Below are 18,568 nucleotides of genomic sequence, written 5' to 3'. Positions count from 1 at the left end.
TATACAAGCAAATTCTTGTTGTATTGTATATTTTAGTTGCAGTCGGAAATAAGCAATTACAGACATGTAACAGATAGCATACATGAATCCTTAGAATGATTGTTGGCATTATTCATGTCCTTCCTGATACTAGCCATTGCCCATTTTACAGGTTAATGACTAATGTTTTATGTGGCTAAGTTCATCCTGTGCCTGAGTATAGTAAACCATCACCAGGAGTCTCATACTTATATTTTTAGATTTCTTACTATTACTAAGACGCTATTAGGAACTAGAGCTGATTGTGATATTTAACTTGAAAAAGTAAAATGTGTGATAAGTGCTATAGTGTTACTACTTTCTCCCTTAGCTCACATTGTGCTGTTTTTATATATATTTATAGCATTTTAAAACAGACTTTTTTTTACAGAGTAGCAAATTAAAACTTCATGAAAAATGTGAAGTTAAGACAAGCGTGTTTGTGCATTTTTTATTTCTTTCACCAACGTTGGCCTCACTTCTCTCCTGAATGTGTTGGTTCCTTCAGCGCGTGGCTATATTGATTCTAATCACTTCCCTCCTCCCACCTCAACCCTCACCAAATTGGGCATGTTTGAGCCTTCAGGGCATTTCAGTTGAACTCAGTCCTGTTCTCTCCTGGCAAAGACAAGTACAACTTTTGGGATAGGCCCCTGAATAGTGATTAGATGCACAAACACTGAGACAGGTTGGGGTTCTGTGGGCAACTGTAGGGCCTCAAAAGCATTCAGTGCATTATAAGGGTAACTTTGTTTTGTCAATTTGACTGATTGCCAGACTTGGGTGCTAGTCTGGTCATTTGGAATGAAAATTAGATGAGTCCTAGAAAGGTCAGGTGATCTGTTCCATAAGTTACCATCAAGGCAGCCAAAACAGAAATCTGCTCCTAATTCTTTTTTCCTCAGGGGTATGTTTTTGGTATCATAGTACATGCATATAGTTTATAATACTTACTATATTGTAAGTCATTTGGTAACAATTCACAAAAATACACCACCCAGTTGACTGGACATTAGCATCAGTTTAAACTGTGTTGTTAATGGATGCTGTAATTTTCTAGCAACAGAACACTTAGATGTCGCATATTAAACTAATTTTCATGTAAGGGTTTATTTTGATGTTATAGTTCCTTCAGTCGGTTGTGTGTCAATTGTCCAAGAAAAAAAAGGTTTTAATTTATTTAAAGTGTTAACTGCTTATGATACATGTCCTTTGTTGTAACTTGTCAGCTTTACACACCCTGTATTGTTCCTGGCAAAACCAACCGCAATGAAATGCTTTTCTGGTAAGCTTAAGAAAATGCAAATATAATTTCATATATTGATTCTCAAGTGCTAAATTATTGTCCTTTGTATTAGATGTAATTTTACAGCAGATATTTTGGGTTGATTTTGCTAAGGAATTTAAAAATTTAACATGCAGTTTCTTAGTTAAAAATAGTCTCCGCTGAAAAGCCATTGAACGATGATTACCTTCAAATTGAAAAAGTTGTTAAATTATATCAGATTAAATCACTTGTTACTATAATAACTCATTTTCTGAATTTGTCATATCACTTTCTTAATCGTCCGTAAGAAAATGTTAAAGAGAAAATGTTTACACTGATTTTTTATTTATATTAGAAGGTATTTGCCTTTTCAAGGAAGAAAGTAATTGCTTTTTTCAGAGGTTGAATAACTTGGCAGGTTGACAAGCTTTTCAGATTATGAGCTGGTTAGTACAAGCAATGCCTTCAAATAGTGTATCTCAAAAAAGCTGTTCATTGTACTCCTCCATCTCTTACTGCAAGGTGTTGCTCATACAGTATAACAGCACATAAGGAAACAATGTAATTGCCACAAGAAATCTTGTAGGAGCATGTCTGTGCTGAGGGTAGAAGACAAACATTGATTCTGGGCATCTCGCCGTTTTTGAAAATGTTGTCCCTTCTGCAAGTGCTGCAAGACCAAGCAAAGCACGCAGCATGTTGCAGAATGCTGGTTTGGCTTGATGTTGTGAATCTCTCTTGCTGGAGCAGGTGCCTGTGTCAGTGGCCATGATGACTCCCCAGGTGATCACCCCTCAGCAGATGCAGCAGATCCTTCAACAGCAAGTGCTGTCCCCACAGCAGCTTCAGGCTCTACTTCAACAGCAGCAAGCAGTCATGTTACAGCAGGTACGAGAACACCCGCAGCACACCTGCTTTTGACAAGTCACACATAGAATTGAAATTGTTTCATTAAGCCCAATTGCAATTGTACAGTATTATAATACGATAGTTTAATCAAATGCATATGCTTTACCAAAATTAGCATTCATTAAATAAAGTTTCTAGAACAACCTTTTCTGTTTTTTTTAAGTAACATGCATATGTTCGTTATTGAGTATACATTTAACATGTAAGAGCTCCACTGAAAACGTGAGCAAAAAAGTTTAAATGCATTTATTGGCATTTATTATATTTTTGATGCAAGGGAATCACAGGTTGTTTCTTATCATGATATCACCATTAAAATTGTTTGGAATTTTATGAACTGCTTTGCCTATCAGCTATTTATTCAATTAAGCAGCTCATAGGCCACGCTGTTAGCTGAAGATATCTGTGTAAAAAAAAAAGTGATATCTGAAAAAGCAATATAAGAAGTTTTCGATTGTAATAGCATCCCGCACAACCATATTCAGGATCTGTTCAGTCATATCATTTGAAATTGCAGCCCTGTGACATCCAGCTGAATGGACTGACAGATTAATTAACTTTCTGCTAAGAACTTAACCATGGGGTTTGTCTCAAAAAAAAAGACACAAATTTGCTTCAGTTTACCTTCCGATTCCTTTTCGCCCTTCTAATTTTGGCACCATGTTGTACAGCAGTATCTATTATTTTTCAGCAACAGCTTCAAGAGTTCTATAAAAAACAACAGGAACAGTTGCATCTTCAGCTCTTGCAGCAACAACAGCAACAACAACAACAACAACAGCAGCAGCAGCAACAACAGCAGCAGCAGCAGCAACAACAGCACCCAGGCAAGCAATCAAAAGAGGTAGGTTACAGACTAACTAACTAGGCTGCCTACATAATAGTTTGGGGTGAAAGGAGGGCGGGGGAGAGGCGAGAATAAGATCACATTTTTTTTCCATAACAAGGTTCTGGTTGTCAAAGGTACATTATTAAGATTTTGCTGAGTCTAATAACAATGACAGTAATACTTTCACACTCCTCTCCTTTCCGGCATGGAACTCAAGAGTTATAATCCAAAGCTGCCGTCTTTTAATGTTCACTAATGAATCACAGTGTACAAAGAGCAAGCCGCATGATGGACAAAGTACTGATTATCTTGTAGTCACAGAGATTCCGAGTTGGTGAGGGAGCCTCAGTTTTTTCCTCAGAGGTACAGCTCAGAGAGCATGCAAATTTAGCCTACTGTTAAAAACCCAGGTTGAGTATAGACTTCAAAGTCACAGGTCCCTGATTAATGAACTGCTACTGTAGGTTTGGACTGGCGAGCAGAAAGTTACAGTTTGATGTGCTCATAAATCAACCTGACAGGCCTGTTTCCCTGGCCTACCTAGCTCTTGTCAGCAAACTGCATCAAATATAAACATAATACAAACAAAACATGTTGAGGTAGTTAAATTGATCAGCAGGTATCGTGGACATTGTCTTCAAGAAACACATTATGCAAACGTACAGGAAACAGCGTTGACCTCCTGAGGCATTGTTTCTGTTTGGATTTGTGAACAGAATTTCATGCAGCCATCAAATATGGAATAGAAATTGCTCCCTTATTTCTCCTGAGGCTTTGGGCCATCCACATGACTTGCTCCATTATGCAGTCTGTTTTCCAGTGAGTGCATCAGAAGTTTTGCTTTTCCCCAAACTAAAGCAAAAGGTCTTCCACAGCAGCTTGTCTTCCTCTGAAGTGTGACTGCCTTCTCATATCCTCTTGAGTCCCAAGAACTCCAGTTTGTCTTGTAATGCCTCAAAAAATTGGAAGTTAGACTCTTTCCTGTAATAGGGCATTTCTCTGCCTTGAATGTATTCCCAGTTTTAATGTATTCCGACAAGAGAAGAAAAGAAAGCTAACAGGGCAATGCTATGAGGGCTACATCCCAGTTTACTAATAGATCACTTGAGACCACATTCATGGGCCACTAAGGACTAAACTTATTCAGCTGCAAAAGCAGCATTGACTATAAAGATCTACTGCTGTGAAGATTTTATACAATGGGCATGGATAAATGTAATGTTATAGGTGACCTTAGCATTTGAAGGGGTTTTTTTGGTAACTGAAATTAGTTGTTCTAATCTTTACAAAATATGTGTTAACATTTAGTAAGCATTTGAAGAAAGTATTTGGATTCATGTTTTTGTCATGGTTTATATGAGTGGTATTAACAAATTAGTGCTTATGACATGTTTGTTAAAGAGATGTCATGTTCGTGGAAAGCATTTGGCAAATCTTTTGGGTTTGTTCATATATTAATAAGTAAGAAAAAAATTAATAAGAAAAATCATTGAAATGTTACATCATGTCATCTGCGTATACATTAGCATGATGAAAATAGTACCCATCTCTTCCAGATCATTTTGCTCTCCGAACACAAACAGATTAGTCATTCGTTAACAAAAGTGGTGTCAATTTAAACCATAAGGAGAAATGTACCTGAGTTTCTTGTTAGTGGACTGAAACACACAAGTATTAATCAAACACAATTTTGAGTAAGATTTTTATTCTTGCACAAAATTGCTCCTATCACTGTATACTGTGCCCCCAGAAATTAATATTGTAATGAACGTTTTATAGTTAAATCCCGAAATAACTTTTTTAAAATTCCGAAGTGATGAACATATATAATTACAAGTGCCTTAGTCAGCAGAGAGAGAGTTGAATGCAGCCTGTGCTATATTTTATTCCAGTTATGTTTTTCTTTCTAATGATCCTGAACAAGGAGATGACCCATTGCAAGTGGATCTTGGGTGTCTGTTTTGAAAGTGAGCGCATGATCCACCCTGTGAGAACAACACCAAAGATGGTTAGCACACCTTACATGGGGCAAAAAGCATAAGATTCCACTGTTTATCAGAGAAGCATTTTATATTTTGATAGTGTCCGATATCACAAATACATAACGCTTAAATTTATCAACAGTATTGGATAAGGACATTGTTCTTCTAAAGTCATGAGATTTGCAACTGTTGATCTCTTGTGGGTTTAGTTTCTGTTTTACATTTTATGATTGGATACATGTTTTCACAGCAGCAGTTGGCAGCCCAACAGATTGTCTTCCAACAGCAGCTTCTCCAAATGCAACAAATCCAGCAACAACAGCATTTGATGAACTTACAACGTCAGGGACTCATTACTATCCAGCCTGGACAGCCGTCCCTTTCAGTCCAATCTCTGCCACAAGGTACTGGATTGTAAATCCTACTGAAAGCTGCAGAAGCTTTTATTGCAATATTGTGATTTCGCTATTTATTTAGTGTGCGAAATAAAATTTAAAATATTGAAAGTATAACATGCAGCAAACTTATAGCAAATTCTGAGCATTATCACATTAATGTTCTATCTGAAAAGTTAGAAGCAAACCTGTACAATAGCAATAATCTTGTTTCTTTCTATTGTGACATTTGCCTCCGGGAAACATTTAGGGTAAATTATCATGATGATCAAATAATACCATCCCAATCATTTTGCTTTTGCTATGATTGGAGTTTCTATTTAATAGGGATATGACTCTAACTTTCAGGAAGCAGAAAATGCTGGGTTCTCAAAGCTTTCACAAGAAAATTGAAGTGAATATTTATATAAATGTGTACAAATGCAGTGCATAATTTTTGCAATAGCAAAATATTGGAATGTTAAAAGTGAATGAAGATCTATTAGAAGGAAATTGATTCACTTTCTACTTTTTTGTCCTGGTAAAGAAACTTTTGAATCAAAGAGCAAAATCAATAAATTGAATCTGATGTACAATAATATTGCAAGCAATTCAGTTACCAAGCCAATTTCTTATGTCTGCCGAAGTGTATCATCCAACAGTACCAGCAAGTCTGCAGAAGCTGTCACTGTTGCTGGTACTAAAAGATCATTTTTAATAGTCTGACATTTTAAAAAATTATATATCATACAAATTAGAAGCTAAATGGATTCAAATCAGTTTACTATGAAATGGACAATAATAATATCATGATTTTGGTTCACATTAGATTTTGTTCATTTGAATGCTTCATTGCAAGCTTGACAGAGTTTTTTTAAGTGACGTTCATTTTCCTGAATGCTATTGCTGTCAAATTGTTGTAAAAAGAACTGTGCTTAAAACTGTAACTGATCCACGATAGATTCCAGAAGTGACTGCCCAGAAAAGCTAACCGTAACATGTTATCACTTCAGCAATCTACTCTAATCTGCTCATTTATACCATACGCATTTCACTCTTTTATTTATCTTGTTTCCCAAAATATGGATGATTTTACATTGCAGTAGGTAACCTCTACAACTGAGAAGATGGCTTGTAATGAAGCATAAATAGAAATAGAACTGGGAAGGTGATTCTGAGAGTAAGGTGAAAATTTTCACTCCTGATTCAGGAATGCAGAGTCAACTCTGTGAACCTGACTCAGCACCCCCATGGTCTGATTTTTTTCCAGCGGGGTGGCATGGGTGTTAACAGGAATCAGGCCTGTAGTATAAGAGTCTGGCACATATAGACTTTATGTGGGACTGACTACAGTGCAGCCCACACAACGATGTACGAGAACACATGACCTGCACCTAGGTGTCAGTCTGGTGTTGGACACAGCCATGTGCTCAAGTAAGCAAGGAGGCAGCTCCTAACTGGGACTCTTAACTGCAGATATGTACATAGTACTTAAATGCATCCAGTTAACTTACTTAAGAGTATGAAGATTTCAGTATGATCTACTAAATGATAATCAACACCCTACAACATGGTGGCAGTAAGTGGCAAAAACCCAAAGTCTCACAGCAGTTGCAGAGATAAACTAAAATGCTATAGGACTAAAAAAATGTCGAAGAAGCATTGTGACCTGAAGAAAGGCTTGAGAAGCAAAAGTGTGGACTAAAATCACCAAGCGAAAGCTCAATAGAAAGGCTTGGAAGCTGAAGGCAGAAATGTAAAATTCCTTACTGCAGCAGAGAACTCCATAGGAGCTCTTAGCAGTCCACCTTCAGTTCCCAGATTGAGGAGTCAGTGGACTGAGCAGGGATGAGTGAAAGTTTTTAAATTCCATGATAAAGCAAGTCCTGAAAAACTTTTAAGTAGTTCAGTGGTCAGAAATTACTGTCTCAAAAACTCCATCGGAACCTGAACATATCCAAGCTTGCTCTAAAAAGAAAAAAATAGTTTATTGATTAATTTAGAAGAATTCCAACTAAAGAATCAGCTTTAAAGACCATACTTCCGCGACCCTAAAATATAGCGCTGAAACGGAGAAGTCTGCAGCTGAGCACAACACCATTGCAGTGGGAGCCTGCCAAAACCAGCAAATGCAAGAGAGACTGTGGCAGAGTATTAATGTCACTGGACTTGTAATGCAGTAACCCAGGAGGCTAATGCTCTGAGGTCATGGGTTTGAACCCCACTAAAGCAGCTGGAGGAATTTAAATTCAATTAATAAATCCGGAATTGAAAGCCAGTCTCAGTGATGGTAAACATTAAACTACCATTGATTGCATTAAAAATCCATCTGGCTCATTAATGTCCTTTGGGGATGGAAATCACACATCCTTCCCTGGCCTGACCTACATATGATTCCTGACTCACAGCAATGTGGTTGACTCTACACTGCCTTCTGAAATGGCCTAGCAAGCCACTTAGTTCAAGGACAATTAGGGATGAGCAACAAATGCTGGCTTTGCCAATGACACCCATGTCCCATGAAAGGTTAAAGAAAACCTTTTGTATTCAACCAAATGACAGTGCCATTTTGAATTTCTATAACTTCTTAAACTTGAATCTACATTTCAAAACTTTTTAATCATGGATCAAATATCCAACTTACCGTATCAGTTTGAACTTTTTAAACTATTGGAGGACATCAAATCTAAGCAGAAAGTCAGAAAAATCCAGATTAATACCTTTTTACACTGTTTTGGCAAACTTGCTGATGAAGTAATTGTAAAGTAGTGCATTGATGAATCCTCACCCAGGTTCAATGAAATATTAAAAGCCTTTGACGAATATTTTAATCTCCATATTTCAGAATCCACAGAGCTAAAAAAGGAACACAGAAAAAACCTCTAGTAAAGTACCAAAAGGGTAAAAGACAATTCTCAAGTAAATTACACAAGAGTACTTTCTAGAAATCTCAAAGGTATAGATTTTCGGGAATCCAGACACAGTACCTGCACTGCAGCAGCAGGTGACTGTGCACAGTGAGCAGCTGCAAAAGGAAAATGAAATAAATTTGGAAAATGTTTGTATCAGAACTGAATTTGAAAATCTGAAACTCAAAATTCAAACTTGTACCCTTGCAAACACATGTGATTCTAAAACAATTTAATGAGCAAAACTGTTCAAGATCTGAACAAACAAATTTTTGAGGTGTCACAGAGGTACAAAAAAAGAGCGATGAGGAAAATAGTTGGATATTTGGAAGGAAGCTTGGAAAACATTACATTTCCAAAAGAGATATATGAGGTGATAAAAATCAAGAATTTAGAATGGCAAGAGAAAGCAGGCGTTCTCACAAAGGAGTGTGAGGTGTCTGAAAAGCAATTAGCAGAAACACAATGATGGAATGTGAGTTTGAATGACAATACAGAGGAATTACATTTCACCAAGGAAAAAACTGATGAGTATAGAGGATCAACTTTCACTTAGGAAAGATGAGTATGATGAAAAAAACATTAGAACTAATGAGAACACTGGAACGTTGCCTCCTTGAAAGAGAACATGAAACACTTAAATGATGAACTTGTAGCTACAAATTCAGCAAAAATGGGCCTTCAATTAAAATTTGATGAACTGTAAGCATCAGAGGTCTATAGTAAGCATGGTGCAAGATGCCAGGAACAGAGAAGAAATTGCTTGAAAGCAGAATTAACAACCAAAACCAATGACTTTCTTGAACTTTGGTTCAATCTGAACAACATGAAGAATGGAATGTGCATGATGGAAGAACAAATCCAGACTTTAAAAGCAGAAAAGGGAAATTCTATAGATCAGACTGAGGATCTAGCAGATGAATTGAAAGAATATAAGGAGTAATCAGTGAGCATGGAAGATTCTGAAAGTAACTAAAATCCGAGGTGAAGGTGTTAAACTTCTACAAGAGTTCTATCGATAATTCTGAACAGAAACAACTCAGCTTGTTGCTGAGCTGAACAAAAAGCTCAAAAACAACTGGAAAAGAAGAAAGTACTCAAGTATTTGGCTATAATTATGAAACAAGTGGGAATGAAGGTTCCATTGTTGAAAAGTGAACTTCCATACAAGTCATGGCGAGTGTATGGTGAAAGAAAATGAATAAACGCTATGGGTGTGAACACAGCCTGGAATGAATCAACAACTGCCATCATCTCAACTGCCGGATCGACAAAGAGCATGGCTTTAATACATCTCACATCTATCCATCACCAACACCTTTTGCTTTTACCTCCTCATCATTACTTGGCTTCACCACATCTCTCCATCACTGCTGTTGAAATTATAACCCACACTTTTGGCACCATTGAATTTGATTTCTTCAGTGTTTGTTTTGTTGGCTTCCCAAGCTTTCCTCAAACATCTACAACTCAGTCAAAACTCATCCATATCCCATCCCTCACTACATCCCACAGATCCTTTATCATCATCTTAGTTCACATCCATTAGCTAACTCTTCCCGAATGCATTGTTTACTTTGGGGGTGATAAGTGACAAATACACAAGTATTAAATGATGATCATTTCCAGGCAAGAGAAAATCTGACCTTTCCCCTTGACACTCAGCAACATTAGTATTGCTGAATACTCCATCATCAACATCCTGGGGGTCACCATTGACCAGAAACTGAACTGGATCATCCACATAATTACTGTGACTACAAGAGCAAGTCAGAGGTTGGGTGGCAAGTAACTCACCTTCTCACTTCCCGAAGCCTGTGCACCAATCAAAAGGCATAGGTCAGGCATATAATAGAATATTCTCCACTTGCTTGGATGAATACAGCTTCAACAATCTCAGGAAGCTCAACATTATCCACGACAAAGCAGCCTGCTTGATTAGCGCCTCAACCACCACCTTAAACATTCAGTCCCTCTGCCACTGGTGCACATTGGCAGCAGTGTATATCATCTACAAGATGCACTGCAGCATCTCATCAAGGCTACTTCACCAGCACCTTCCAAGCCTGCAACTTCTACTACCTACAGGAACAAAGTAAAAGAAGCATGGGAACACTGACAACTACGAGTACCCCTCCAAGTCACACACCAACCTGATTTGGAACTGTATCACTGGGTCAGAGCCCTGGAATTCCTAACAGCATCACCCCAGATGCATTGCAGTGCTTGAAGAAGAAATCTCAACACCATCTTCTTAAAGGCAATTAAGGATGAACAACAAATGTTGGCCCTGCCAGCGATGTCCACATTCCATGAAGATTTTTTAAAAATTTCTTTTATTAATGAGGTAACTTTTTATGTTTATTGACTGAGCATTAAGCATTGTTTAGGCAGAACAGAGAAGAAAATCAAGCAGAAAAGATAGTGTGCCACTAATAGACACTGCCTGATTTTCCTTTTGTTGAAGCTCTGTAACAAGTATATCATCATCTATTTTCCTCTTTGCACTTCACTCAGATGATGCTTAAACCCCAGATTGTAAAGGCAGAAATCCACTAAAATGTGTCTTCATCATAGTGTCAGAGTACTCCGTTCAAAATTTCAGGCAAGGCATTATAAAACTTGGGTATTGAGGGCTGATTGTTTGGAATTCAATCAGAGGTATAAACTTGGACTACTGTTAAGAAATCCATAAATCTCACACTTGAGTTATCAAAACACCATTACATAGGTTCACAGCCTTTGACAGGAAAACCCAAAGGACTTTTATAGCTATATTAGAAGAGCTTGCTGAGGTCATGATAAATGGTGTTAGCAAAGAAAAAGCATAACAATTCAAGTGAATATTTGGTCATTGTTCATAAGTAGTTGAACCAATACACATTTGGCATGAAAAATAGATAGACTAATGCACCCAACTTGTGCAGCCCTTATTTATTCATTTCTGTATCTGTGCTGTAATTTTCTTTTCCAGGTTTAAGCCCTGCAGAGATTCAGCAGCTCTGGAAAGAAGTGACCGGGGTGCACAATATGGAAGACGGCGTTTTGAAGCACGGTGGGCTGGATCTCTCTACCAATAATTCCTCCTCTACTACCTCCACTACCACTTCCAAAGCATCACCACCAATAACTCATCATTCGTTAATGAACGGACAGGCTTCAGTTCTCACGACAAGAAGGGATAGGTAAATATCTCAGATAGATTAAAGTGCCCTCCAAGCGCATGGGGACGATGGGGAGAAATTTAACCCCACAAAATAGTAGGTTTGGGAGGTTAATTTACTGAAAGTCTAACCCACCTTCAACCCACTTCTGGTTTGCAGAAAGTTGGGGTGGACTGCTTGGGGTTAGGGGTGTGGATGTGTGGAGGAAAACCCAACTTCAGGAGTTCCCGTGTATTATCGACACATCACCCATCACTCCTGGATCTATCTGAAAATTCAGCAAACACATATTTCTATTTCTGTTACATTGCTTGAAGATCTAAAATTATTTTTCAGATAGTGATCAGGAATATTTCTGTGTGTAACTGCCTTAGAGATTGTTATTGGTGTAAGACAAGCCTTACTTTAACATCCCTCCTCTTAATTCCTTGTTTTTCTTTTCTCCTACTTGGATTTTGACTATGATCATGTTCCAGTCAGTACATGTTCCTACTCTGATCTCCCATAGGTTTCCTGTTTTTCTGAAAGAATCCAGCAATATTTTAATGAACATATAGCCTGCACCTCCAGAATCCTATTGCAGTTCACCACTTGTTTTGGGTTAAATTGTGGATTTTTGTTTTAATGAAATTAATGAACAGTTACAGCTTCGATTTCCTGCTCTGATTTGAAAAGAACACAAGATCCCCATATAGCACTTGAAGAAATTTGTTCACAAATCCATGACAGAATGGCATCAATTGTGTTCAAACATATTATAGAATCCCTACAGTACAGAAGGAGGCCTTTCAGCCCATCGAGGCTGCACTGACAATAATCCCACCCAAGCCCTATCCCCGTAATCCCATATATTTACTTTGCTAATCTCCCTGACACTAAGCATCATTTAGCATGGCCAATCCATCTAACCTGCATATCTTTGGAGTGTGGGTGGAAATTAGAGCACCTGAAGGAAACCCATGCAGACACGGGGAGAACGTGCAATCCCCACACAGTCACCCTAGGCTGGAATTGAACCTGGGTCCCTTTCGCTGTGAGACAGCAGTGCTAACCGCTGTACCACCGTGCCATATCATGTCACACTTTCTTGATTCTCCACTAAAAAAAGTCTTGCCTTTCTCCCTTTAGAGATGATTTAAATGTTTGCATCTCAGGGAACCAAAGCTAAGTCTCATCATAGCTCCATGGACCACTGCTTCAACACCTGTTTTTGGGGCTACATTCTAGTATGTTTATTTCCTTGTATTTGCAAAGAACATTTTAAAGATGTTGACCAATGGAGAGAGCTGACGAGTGTTTCATGTGATTTAATGAGAAATATTAAAACATCCCCAATTGGTGAATGCCTCTCATTGAAAATAAATTAAAGTTATCCAATTGAGTTATATTTCTTAAAATATATACTTGTGAAAAAGCGAGCAATTCCATGGATAACTGCTATTTGTAAATTTTTTACACACTGGGAATGTCTTTGGTAACTCATTCATTGGATTATTTTGTGTTTCTGAATTTCTTCCCAGTTCTCTAGTAAACTACTGACACAATCATAGAAACCCTACAGTGCAGAAAGAGGCCATTTGACCCATCGAGTCTGCACCGACCACAATCCCACCCAGGCCCTACCCCCATAATCCCTACATATTTACCCACTAATTCCTCTAACCTATGCACCCCAGGACACTAAGGGGCAATTTTAGCATGGCCAATCAACCTAACCCGCACATCTTTGGACTGTGGGAGGAAACCGGAGCACCCGGAAGAAACCCACGCAGACACGAGGAGAATGTGCAAACTCGACACAGGCAGTGACCCAAGCCGGGAATCGAACCCAGGTCCCTGGCGCTGTGAAGCAGCAGTGCTAACCACTGTGTTACCGTGCCGCCCTGGTTAGCCACTTTGCTAAGGCCCTAATCTGTGTATACATTGAACCAACCACTAAGAAGCATGCAACTGGTCTCACTCTTCCGACTGCCATCACCAGTGCTCTTTCTGCCTTTAAACAACAGAAATAAGATCAACAATAAAATGTCTAATAGGTTGTGCAAATCTCTCTCAAAATCATAGATCCTCTAGGACACTGTTGTGGAATTATGATTATGAGATCTTTGCTCCATGTGAAATGCCTTTCACATTTTACAGTTCTCTGTGTGGCATATCCTCTTTTCACCTTCTATTATGTTACAGTAGCTGAGAGCCACATAATATTTACAGTCAAATTAGCATACCTGACCTAATCTGACATTGCATCCATCACTCTCATGCCACAACTCTAATACTATCTTCTCCCTTTCATGCCATTCCGCCCTTCCCATGCCATTACTCCCATGCCAGCCCAATCCCATGCCATTCCACTCTTCCCATGCCATTACTCTCATGCCCAATCCCATGCTATTGCAACCTTCCTGTGCCACCCTCGCATGACATCCATCCTCTCCCATGCTACCCTAATCCAATGCCGTTCCATTTCCTATGTTATGCCCTGATGCCATCCCTTCCCTCCCACTCTCCCATGCCATCTCTATCCCATGCCATTCCATCCATCCCATGCCACACCTCCCTCCCACTCCTCGCATGCCATTCTTATCCCATATCTCTGATGCCATCCATTCCCTCCCACTTCTCCCATGACTGTCCATTTTGTTCCAGTACTTTCCAGGCAATCCCTCTCATTCCATTCCCATTACATCATGCTATGGCAATCCTCCTCCCATGCATCCCCGCCCTTTCACGCTATCCACCCCCATGCTGACCAAACCCCACCTCCGTGCTATCGCCCTGTACCTCCTACGCACTCCCTCTCCTCACTCCTGTTATCCAAAATCTTCCCCAAACCCCTTGTTGATGGGCTCCCCTTCCTTTCTGCTGTTTGTTTTCTCAGCCAACCCTTGCTGCTGCCACCACCACCGCCAATCATTGGCAGTCAGACATGGGGTCATCCAGCCCAGTCCTCCATGCCCCAAGTCTCTCCAATTGCACCAGGCTCTGCACACCAAATCAACCCAGCAACCAAAGTGCAAATGGACAGAGACTGGGCGTTATTATTATAGATGGTCTGTAAAGACTCTGGCCATGAAATTCAGCTCCATCTCACTTTAGACATGGGTTTGACCAAAGCCTGAAACTGAAAAGATTTCAGCTGGAATCATTTACTGCATGTTCCATGCAGCATGACCTGAGTATTCAGAGGCTAGTACAGGTGTGCGATGCATGCACTGGAAGCATCCAGAATGGACAGACAAATCATGCTGTCAAAGCAGCCACCAACATTAATATGAAATAAAAGTAGAAAATGCTTCAAATACGCAGCAGGTCTGGCTGCAGCTGCGGACAGAGAAACTGAGTTAATGTTTCAAGTTTGTGATTTTTTTTTTCATCAGAAGAACCTGATGTCAATTTGGTGCACAAGTTGCCATTTTGAACTGTGCACATCAAGTTAATCACTCCCAGCTGAACATGTGTTCTGTTTTAGGAGGGAACCTGCATTAACATTATTCCAAGGTCAAATCATGCAACCTTTAGGACACGTACTTTTGACTTTGCTTTGCTGATGCATAGACTGTGGAAGTACTACAGGCCCCCCAACAGCCCAAGGGAAGTGGAAGAATGGATATGTCAGGAGATACTGGATAGGTGCAGGAAAAATAGGGTTGTTGTAGTGGGAGACTTCAATTTCCCTGGTATAGACTGGAAATCACTGAGGGCAGGGACTCTGGATGGTGAGGCATTTGTAAAATGTGTACAGGAGGGTTCGTTGGAACAATATGTAGACAGCCCGACTAGAGAGGGGGCTATACTGGACCTGGTACTGGGGAATGAGCCCGGTCAGGCCTTCAAAGTTTTGGTAGGGGAACATGTGGCAAATAGTGACCACAATTCTGTTAGCTTTAGGATAGTGATGGAAAAGGATGTGTGGTGTCCCAAGGGTAAGGTGTTGGATTGGGGGAAGGCTAACTTTAGTGGGATCAGGCAGAAATTGGCAGCTCTTGATTGGGAGAGGCTGTTTGAGGGTAAATCCATATCTGGTATGTGGCAGTCTTTTAAGGAACGGCTGTTAAGGCTACAGGACAAGCATGTGCCTGTAAAAAAGAAGGATAGGAAGGGTAGGATTAGAGAACCGTGGATAACCAGGGAAATTGAGGGACTGGTCAAAAAGAAAAGAGAGGCGTATGTTAGGTCCAAGCAGCTAAAAACGGAGGGAGCTCTGGAGGAGTACAAAGAAAGTAGGAAAGTACTCAAACGGGGAATTAGAAGAGCAAAAAGGGGTCACGAAATGTTCTTGGCAGACAAGATTAAGGATAATCCCAAGGCATTTTATTCATACGTTAGGAACAAAAGGGTTGTTAGGGAAAAAATCGGACCTCTCAGGGACAATAGTGGGGACTTATGCTTGGAGCCCAAAGAAGTAGGGGAGATCCTAAATGAATACTTTGCGTCGGTATTCACAAAGGAGAGGGATGTGTTGACTGGGAGTGTCTCTGAGGGGAGTGTTGAACCGTTGGAGAAAATCTCCATTACAAAGGAGGAAGTGTTAGGTTTGTTAGAGAATATAAAGACTGACAAATCCCCAGGGCCTGATGGAATCTATCCAAGGCTGCTCAGGGAGACGAGAGGTGAAATCGTTGGGCCTCTGACGCAAATCTTTGTCTCGTCACTGGACGCAGGTGAGGTCCCAGAGGATTGGAGGATAGCCAATGTGGTCCCATTATTTAAGAAGGGTAGGAAGGATAACCCGGGTAATTATAGGCCGGTGAGCTTGACGTCCGTGGTGGGGAAGTTGTTGGGGAAGATTCTTAGAGATAGGATGTATGCGCATTTAGAAAGGAATAAACTCATTGACGATAGTCAGCATGGTTTTGTGAGAGGGAGGTCATGCCTCACTAACCTGGTGGTGTTTTTTGAAGAAGTGACCAAAATGGTTGACGAAGGAAGGGCCGTGGATGTTGTCTATATGGACTTTAGTAAAGCGTTTGACAAAGTCCCTCATGGTAGGCTAGTGAAAAAGGTTGGATCTCATGGGATAAAGGGGGAGGTGGCTAGATGGGTGGAGAACTGGCTTGGTCATAGAAGACAGAGGGTGGTAGTGGAAGGGTCTTTTTCCGGCTGGAGGCCTGTGACTAGTGGTGTACCGCAGGGCTCTGTATTGGGACCTCTGCTTTTTGTGATTTATATAAATGATCTGGAAGAAGGAGTAACTGGGGTGATCAGTAAGTTTGCGGATGACACAAAACTGGCAGGACTTGCAGATAGTGAGGAACATTGTCAGAGGCTACAGAAGGATATAGATAGGCTGGAAAGTTGGGCAAAGAAATGGCAGATGGAGTTCAATCCTGATAAATGCGAAGTGATGCATTTTGGTGGGAATAATGTAGGGAGGAGCTACACGATAAATGGAAGAACCATAAAGGGTGTAGAGACTCAGAGGGACCTGGGTGTGCAAGTCCACAGATCTTTGAAGGTGACGTCACAGGTGGAGAAGGTGGTGAAGAAGGCATATGGCATGCTTGCCTTTATAGGACGGGGCATAGAGTATAAAAGTTGGGGTCTGATGTTGCAGATGTAAAGAACGTTGGTTCGGCCGCATTTGGAATACTGCGTCCAGTTCTGGTCGCCACACTACCAGAAGGACGTGGAGGCTTTGGAGAGAGTACAGAGGAGGTTTACCAGGATGTTGCCTGGTATGGAGGGGCTTGGTTATGAGGAGAGATTGGGGAAACTGGGGTTGTTCTCCTTGGAAAGACGGAGGATGAGGGGAGACTTAATAGAGGTGCATAAAATTATGAAAGGCATAGATAGGGTGAACGGTGGGAAGCTTTTCCCCAGGTCGGTGGTGACGTTCACGAGGGGTCATAGGTTCAAGGTGAAGGGGGGGAGGTTTAACACAGATATCAGAAGGACATATTTTACACAGAGGGTCGTGGGGGCCTGGAATGTGTTGCCGGGCAAGGTGGTGGAGGTGGACACACTGGGAACGTTTAAGACTTATCTAGACAGCTATATGAACGGAGTGGGAATGGAGGGATACAAAAGAGTGGTCTAGTTTGGACCAGGGAGCGGCGCGGGCTAATTGTTCCTTGTTTCTCGTTTCAAGGCTTCATTCTATGATCTGCCAGTACAGAGCGAGACTGCGGATAGTTGGGAACCTGTCTCGGGGGCAGGGAATTCATATGGTGTTCGTGGAAGTGGAAATGACTAGGGTTGGGAAGCATTTTCCGATCATGGCCGGTGTGATCTCCTGGACTCGTTTCGATCGCCTCAGGGGGTCGGAGAGGAATTTCACAGATTTTTTTTTCCCCATATTGGCCCTGGGGTTTTCACTCTGGGTTTTCGCCTCTCCCTGGAGATCACATGGTCTGGAATGGGGGGGTGGGGGTGAGTTAATAGGTTGTGATAAACAAAGCATCGTAGCTGTGGGACAGCTCGGTGGATAGGATATTGGTATGTAGATAGGCTGGAAAATTGGGCGGGGATCCTGGATTCAGGATTCAATCCTGGACCAGGGAGCGGCGCAGGCTTGGAGGGCTGAAGGGCCTGTTCCTGTGCTGTATTGTTCTTTGTTCTTGTTCTTTGTACTGTGCTGAGTGTTATTGGAGAAGTTTTAGAAACTTCTTGGTTTCGCAAAGGAGTGGAGCTGGACTTTGACAGGGAGCTCAGTGGAGTTGGGTGGCCTAGCAGGGGAAAGTCTGCTTCAGTAACGGAATCTATGGTTTCACTTCCTCTTGGGCTGCAGCATGATTCGGAAATGGAGCAGAGGAGGCTGAGAGAGGGAAGCTCTGCAGAGGGGGAGAGGAGGAGAGCTCTCAATAGCAGACCCTCCCCACTTCTACCTCGCCTGAGCTGACTCCGAGGCCCCTACATTTCACTAAGGACGTAGTGACTGAACAGAGCCAGCTTCTACAACCGGACCTACAGCTGCACAGCGGGGAGAGGACAGCATTGCCAGTGACTTGTCACCGTCACTCTCAGTTCTTACATCAATTGATCAAGGGGAATGTTAGTAAATCTCTCAGTTCACCAACTTTGGTTCACCACCAAGAACCTAGAAGCCGATGACCTGGGTGATTCCTGATGTGCACCTGGCTCATGACTCTCCTCTGCCACCTGATAGCGCAGGGGCAG

The 18,568-nt window shown here is 41.0% G+C and overlaps 1 protein-coding gene across 2 annotated transcripts in view; it reads left to right on the top strand.

The window, feature by feature from the left end:
• Window positions 1-18,568, top strand: part of foxp2 (forkhead box P2) — a 417,384-nt gene that overhangs the window by 316,910 nt on the left and 81,906 nt on the right. For both annotated transcript variants that reach the window (XM_078219889.1, XM_078219890.1), the window contains 4 exons: window positions 2,036-2,173; window positions 2,886-3,038; window positions 5,256-5,409; window positions 11,263-11,473. In XM_078219889.1, coding sequence (XP_078076015.1) covers window positions 2,036-2,173; window positions 2,886-3,038; window positions 5,256-5,409; window positions 11,263-11,473 — 656 coding nt within the window. The remainder of the gene's footprint in view (window positions 1-2,035; window positions 2,174-2,885; window positions 3,039-5,255; window positions 5,410-11,262; window positions 11,474-18,568) is intronic.

The sequence above is a fragment of the Mustelus asterias genome, chromosome 9 (genome assembly GCF_964213995.1).
Source record: "Mustelus asterias chromosome 9, sMusAst1.hap1.1, whole genome shotgun sequence".
In the NCBI taxonomy this organism is placed as follows: Eukaryota; Metazoa; Chordata; class Chondrichthyes; order Carcharhiniformes; family Triakidae; genus Mustelus; species Mustelus asterias.
This window is presented reverse-complemented; position numbering and strand designations above follow the sequence as displayed.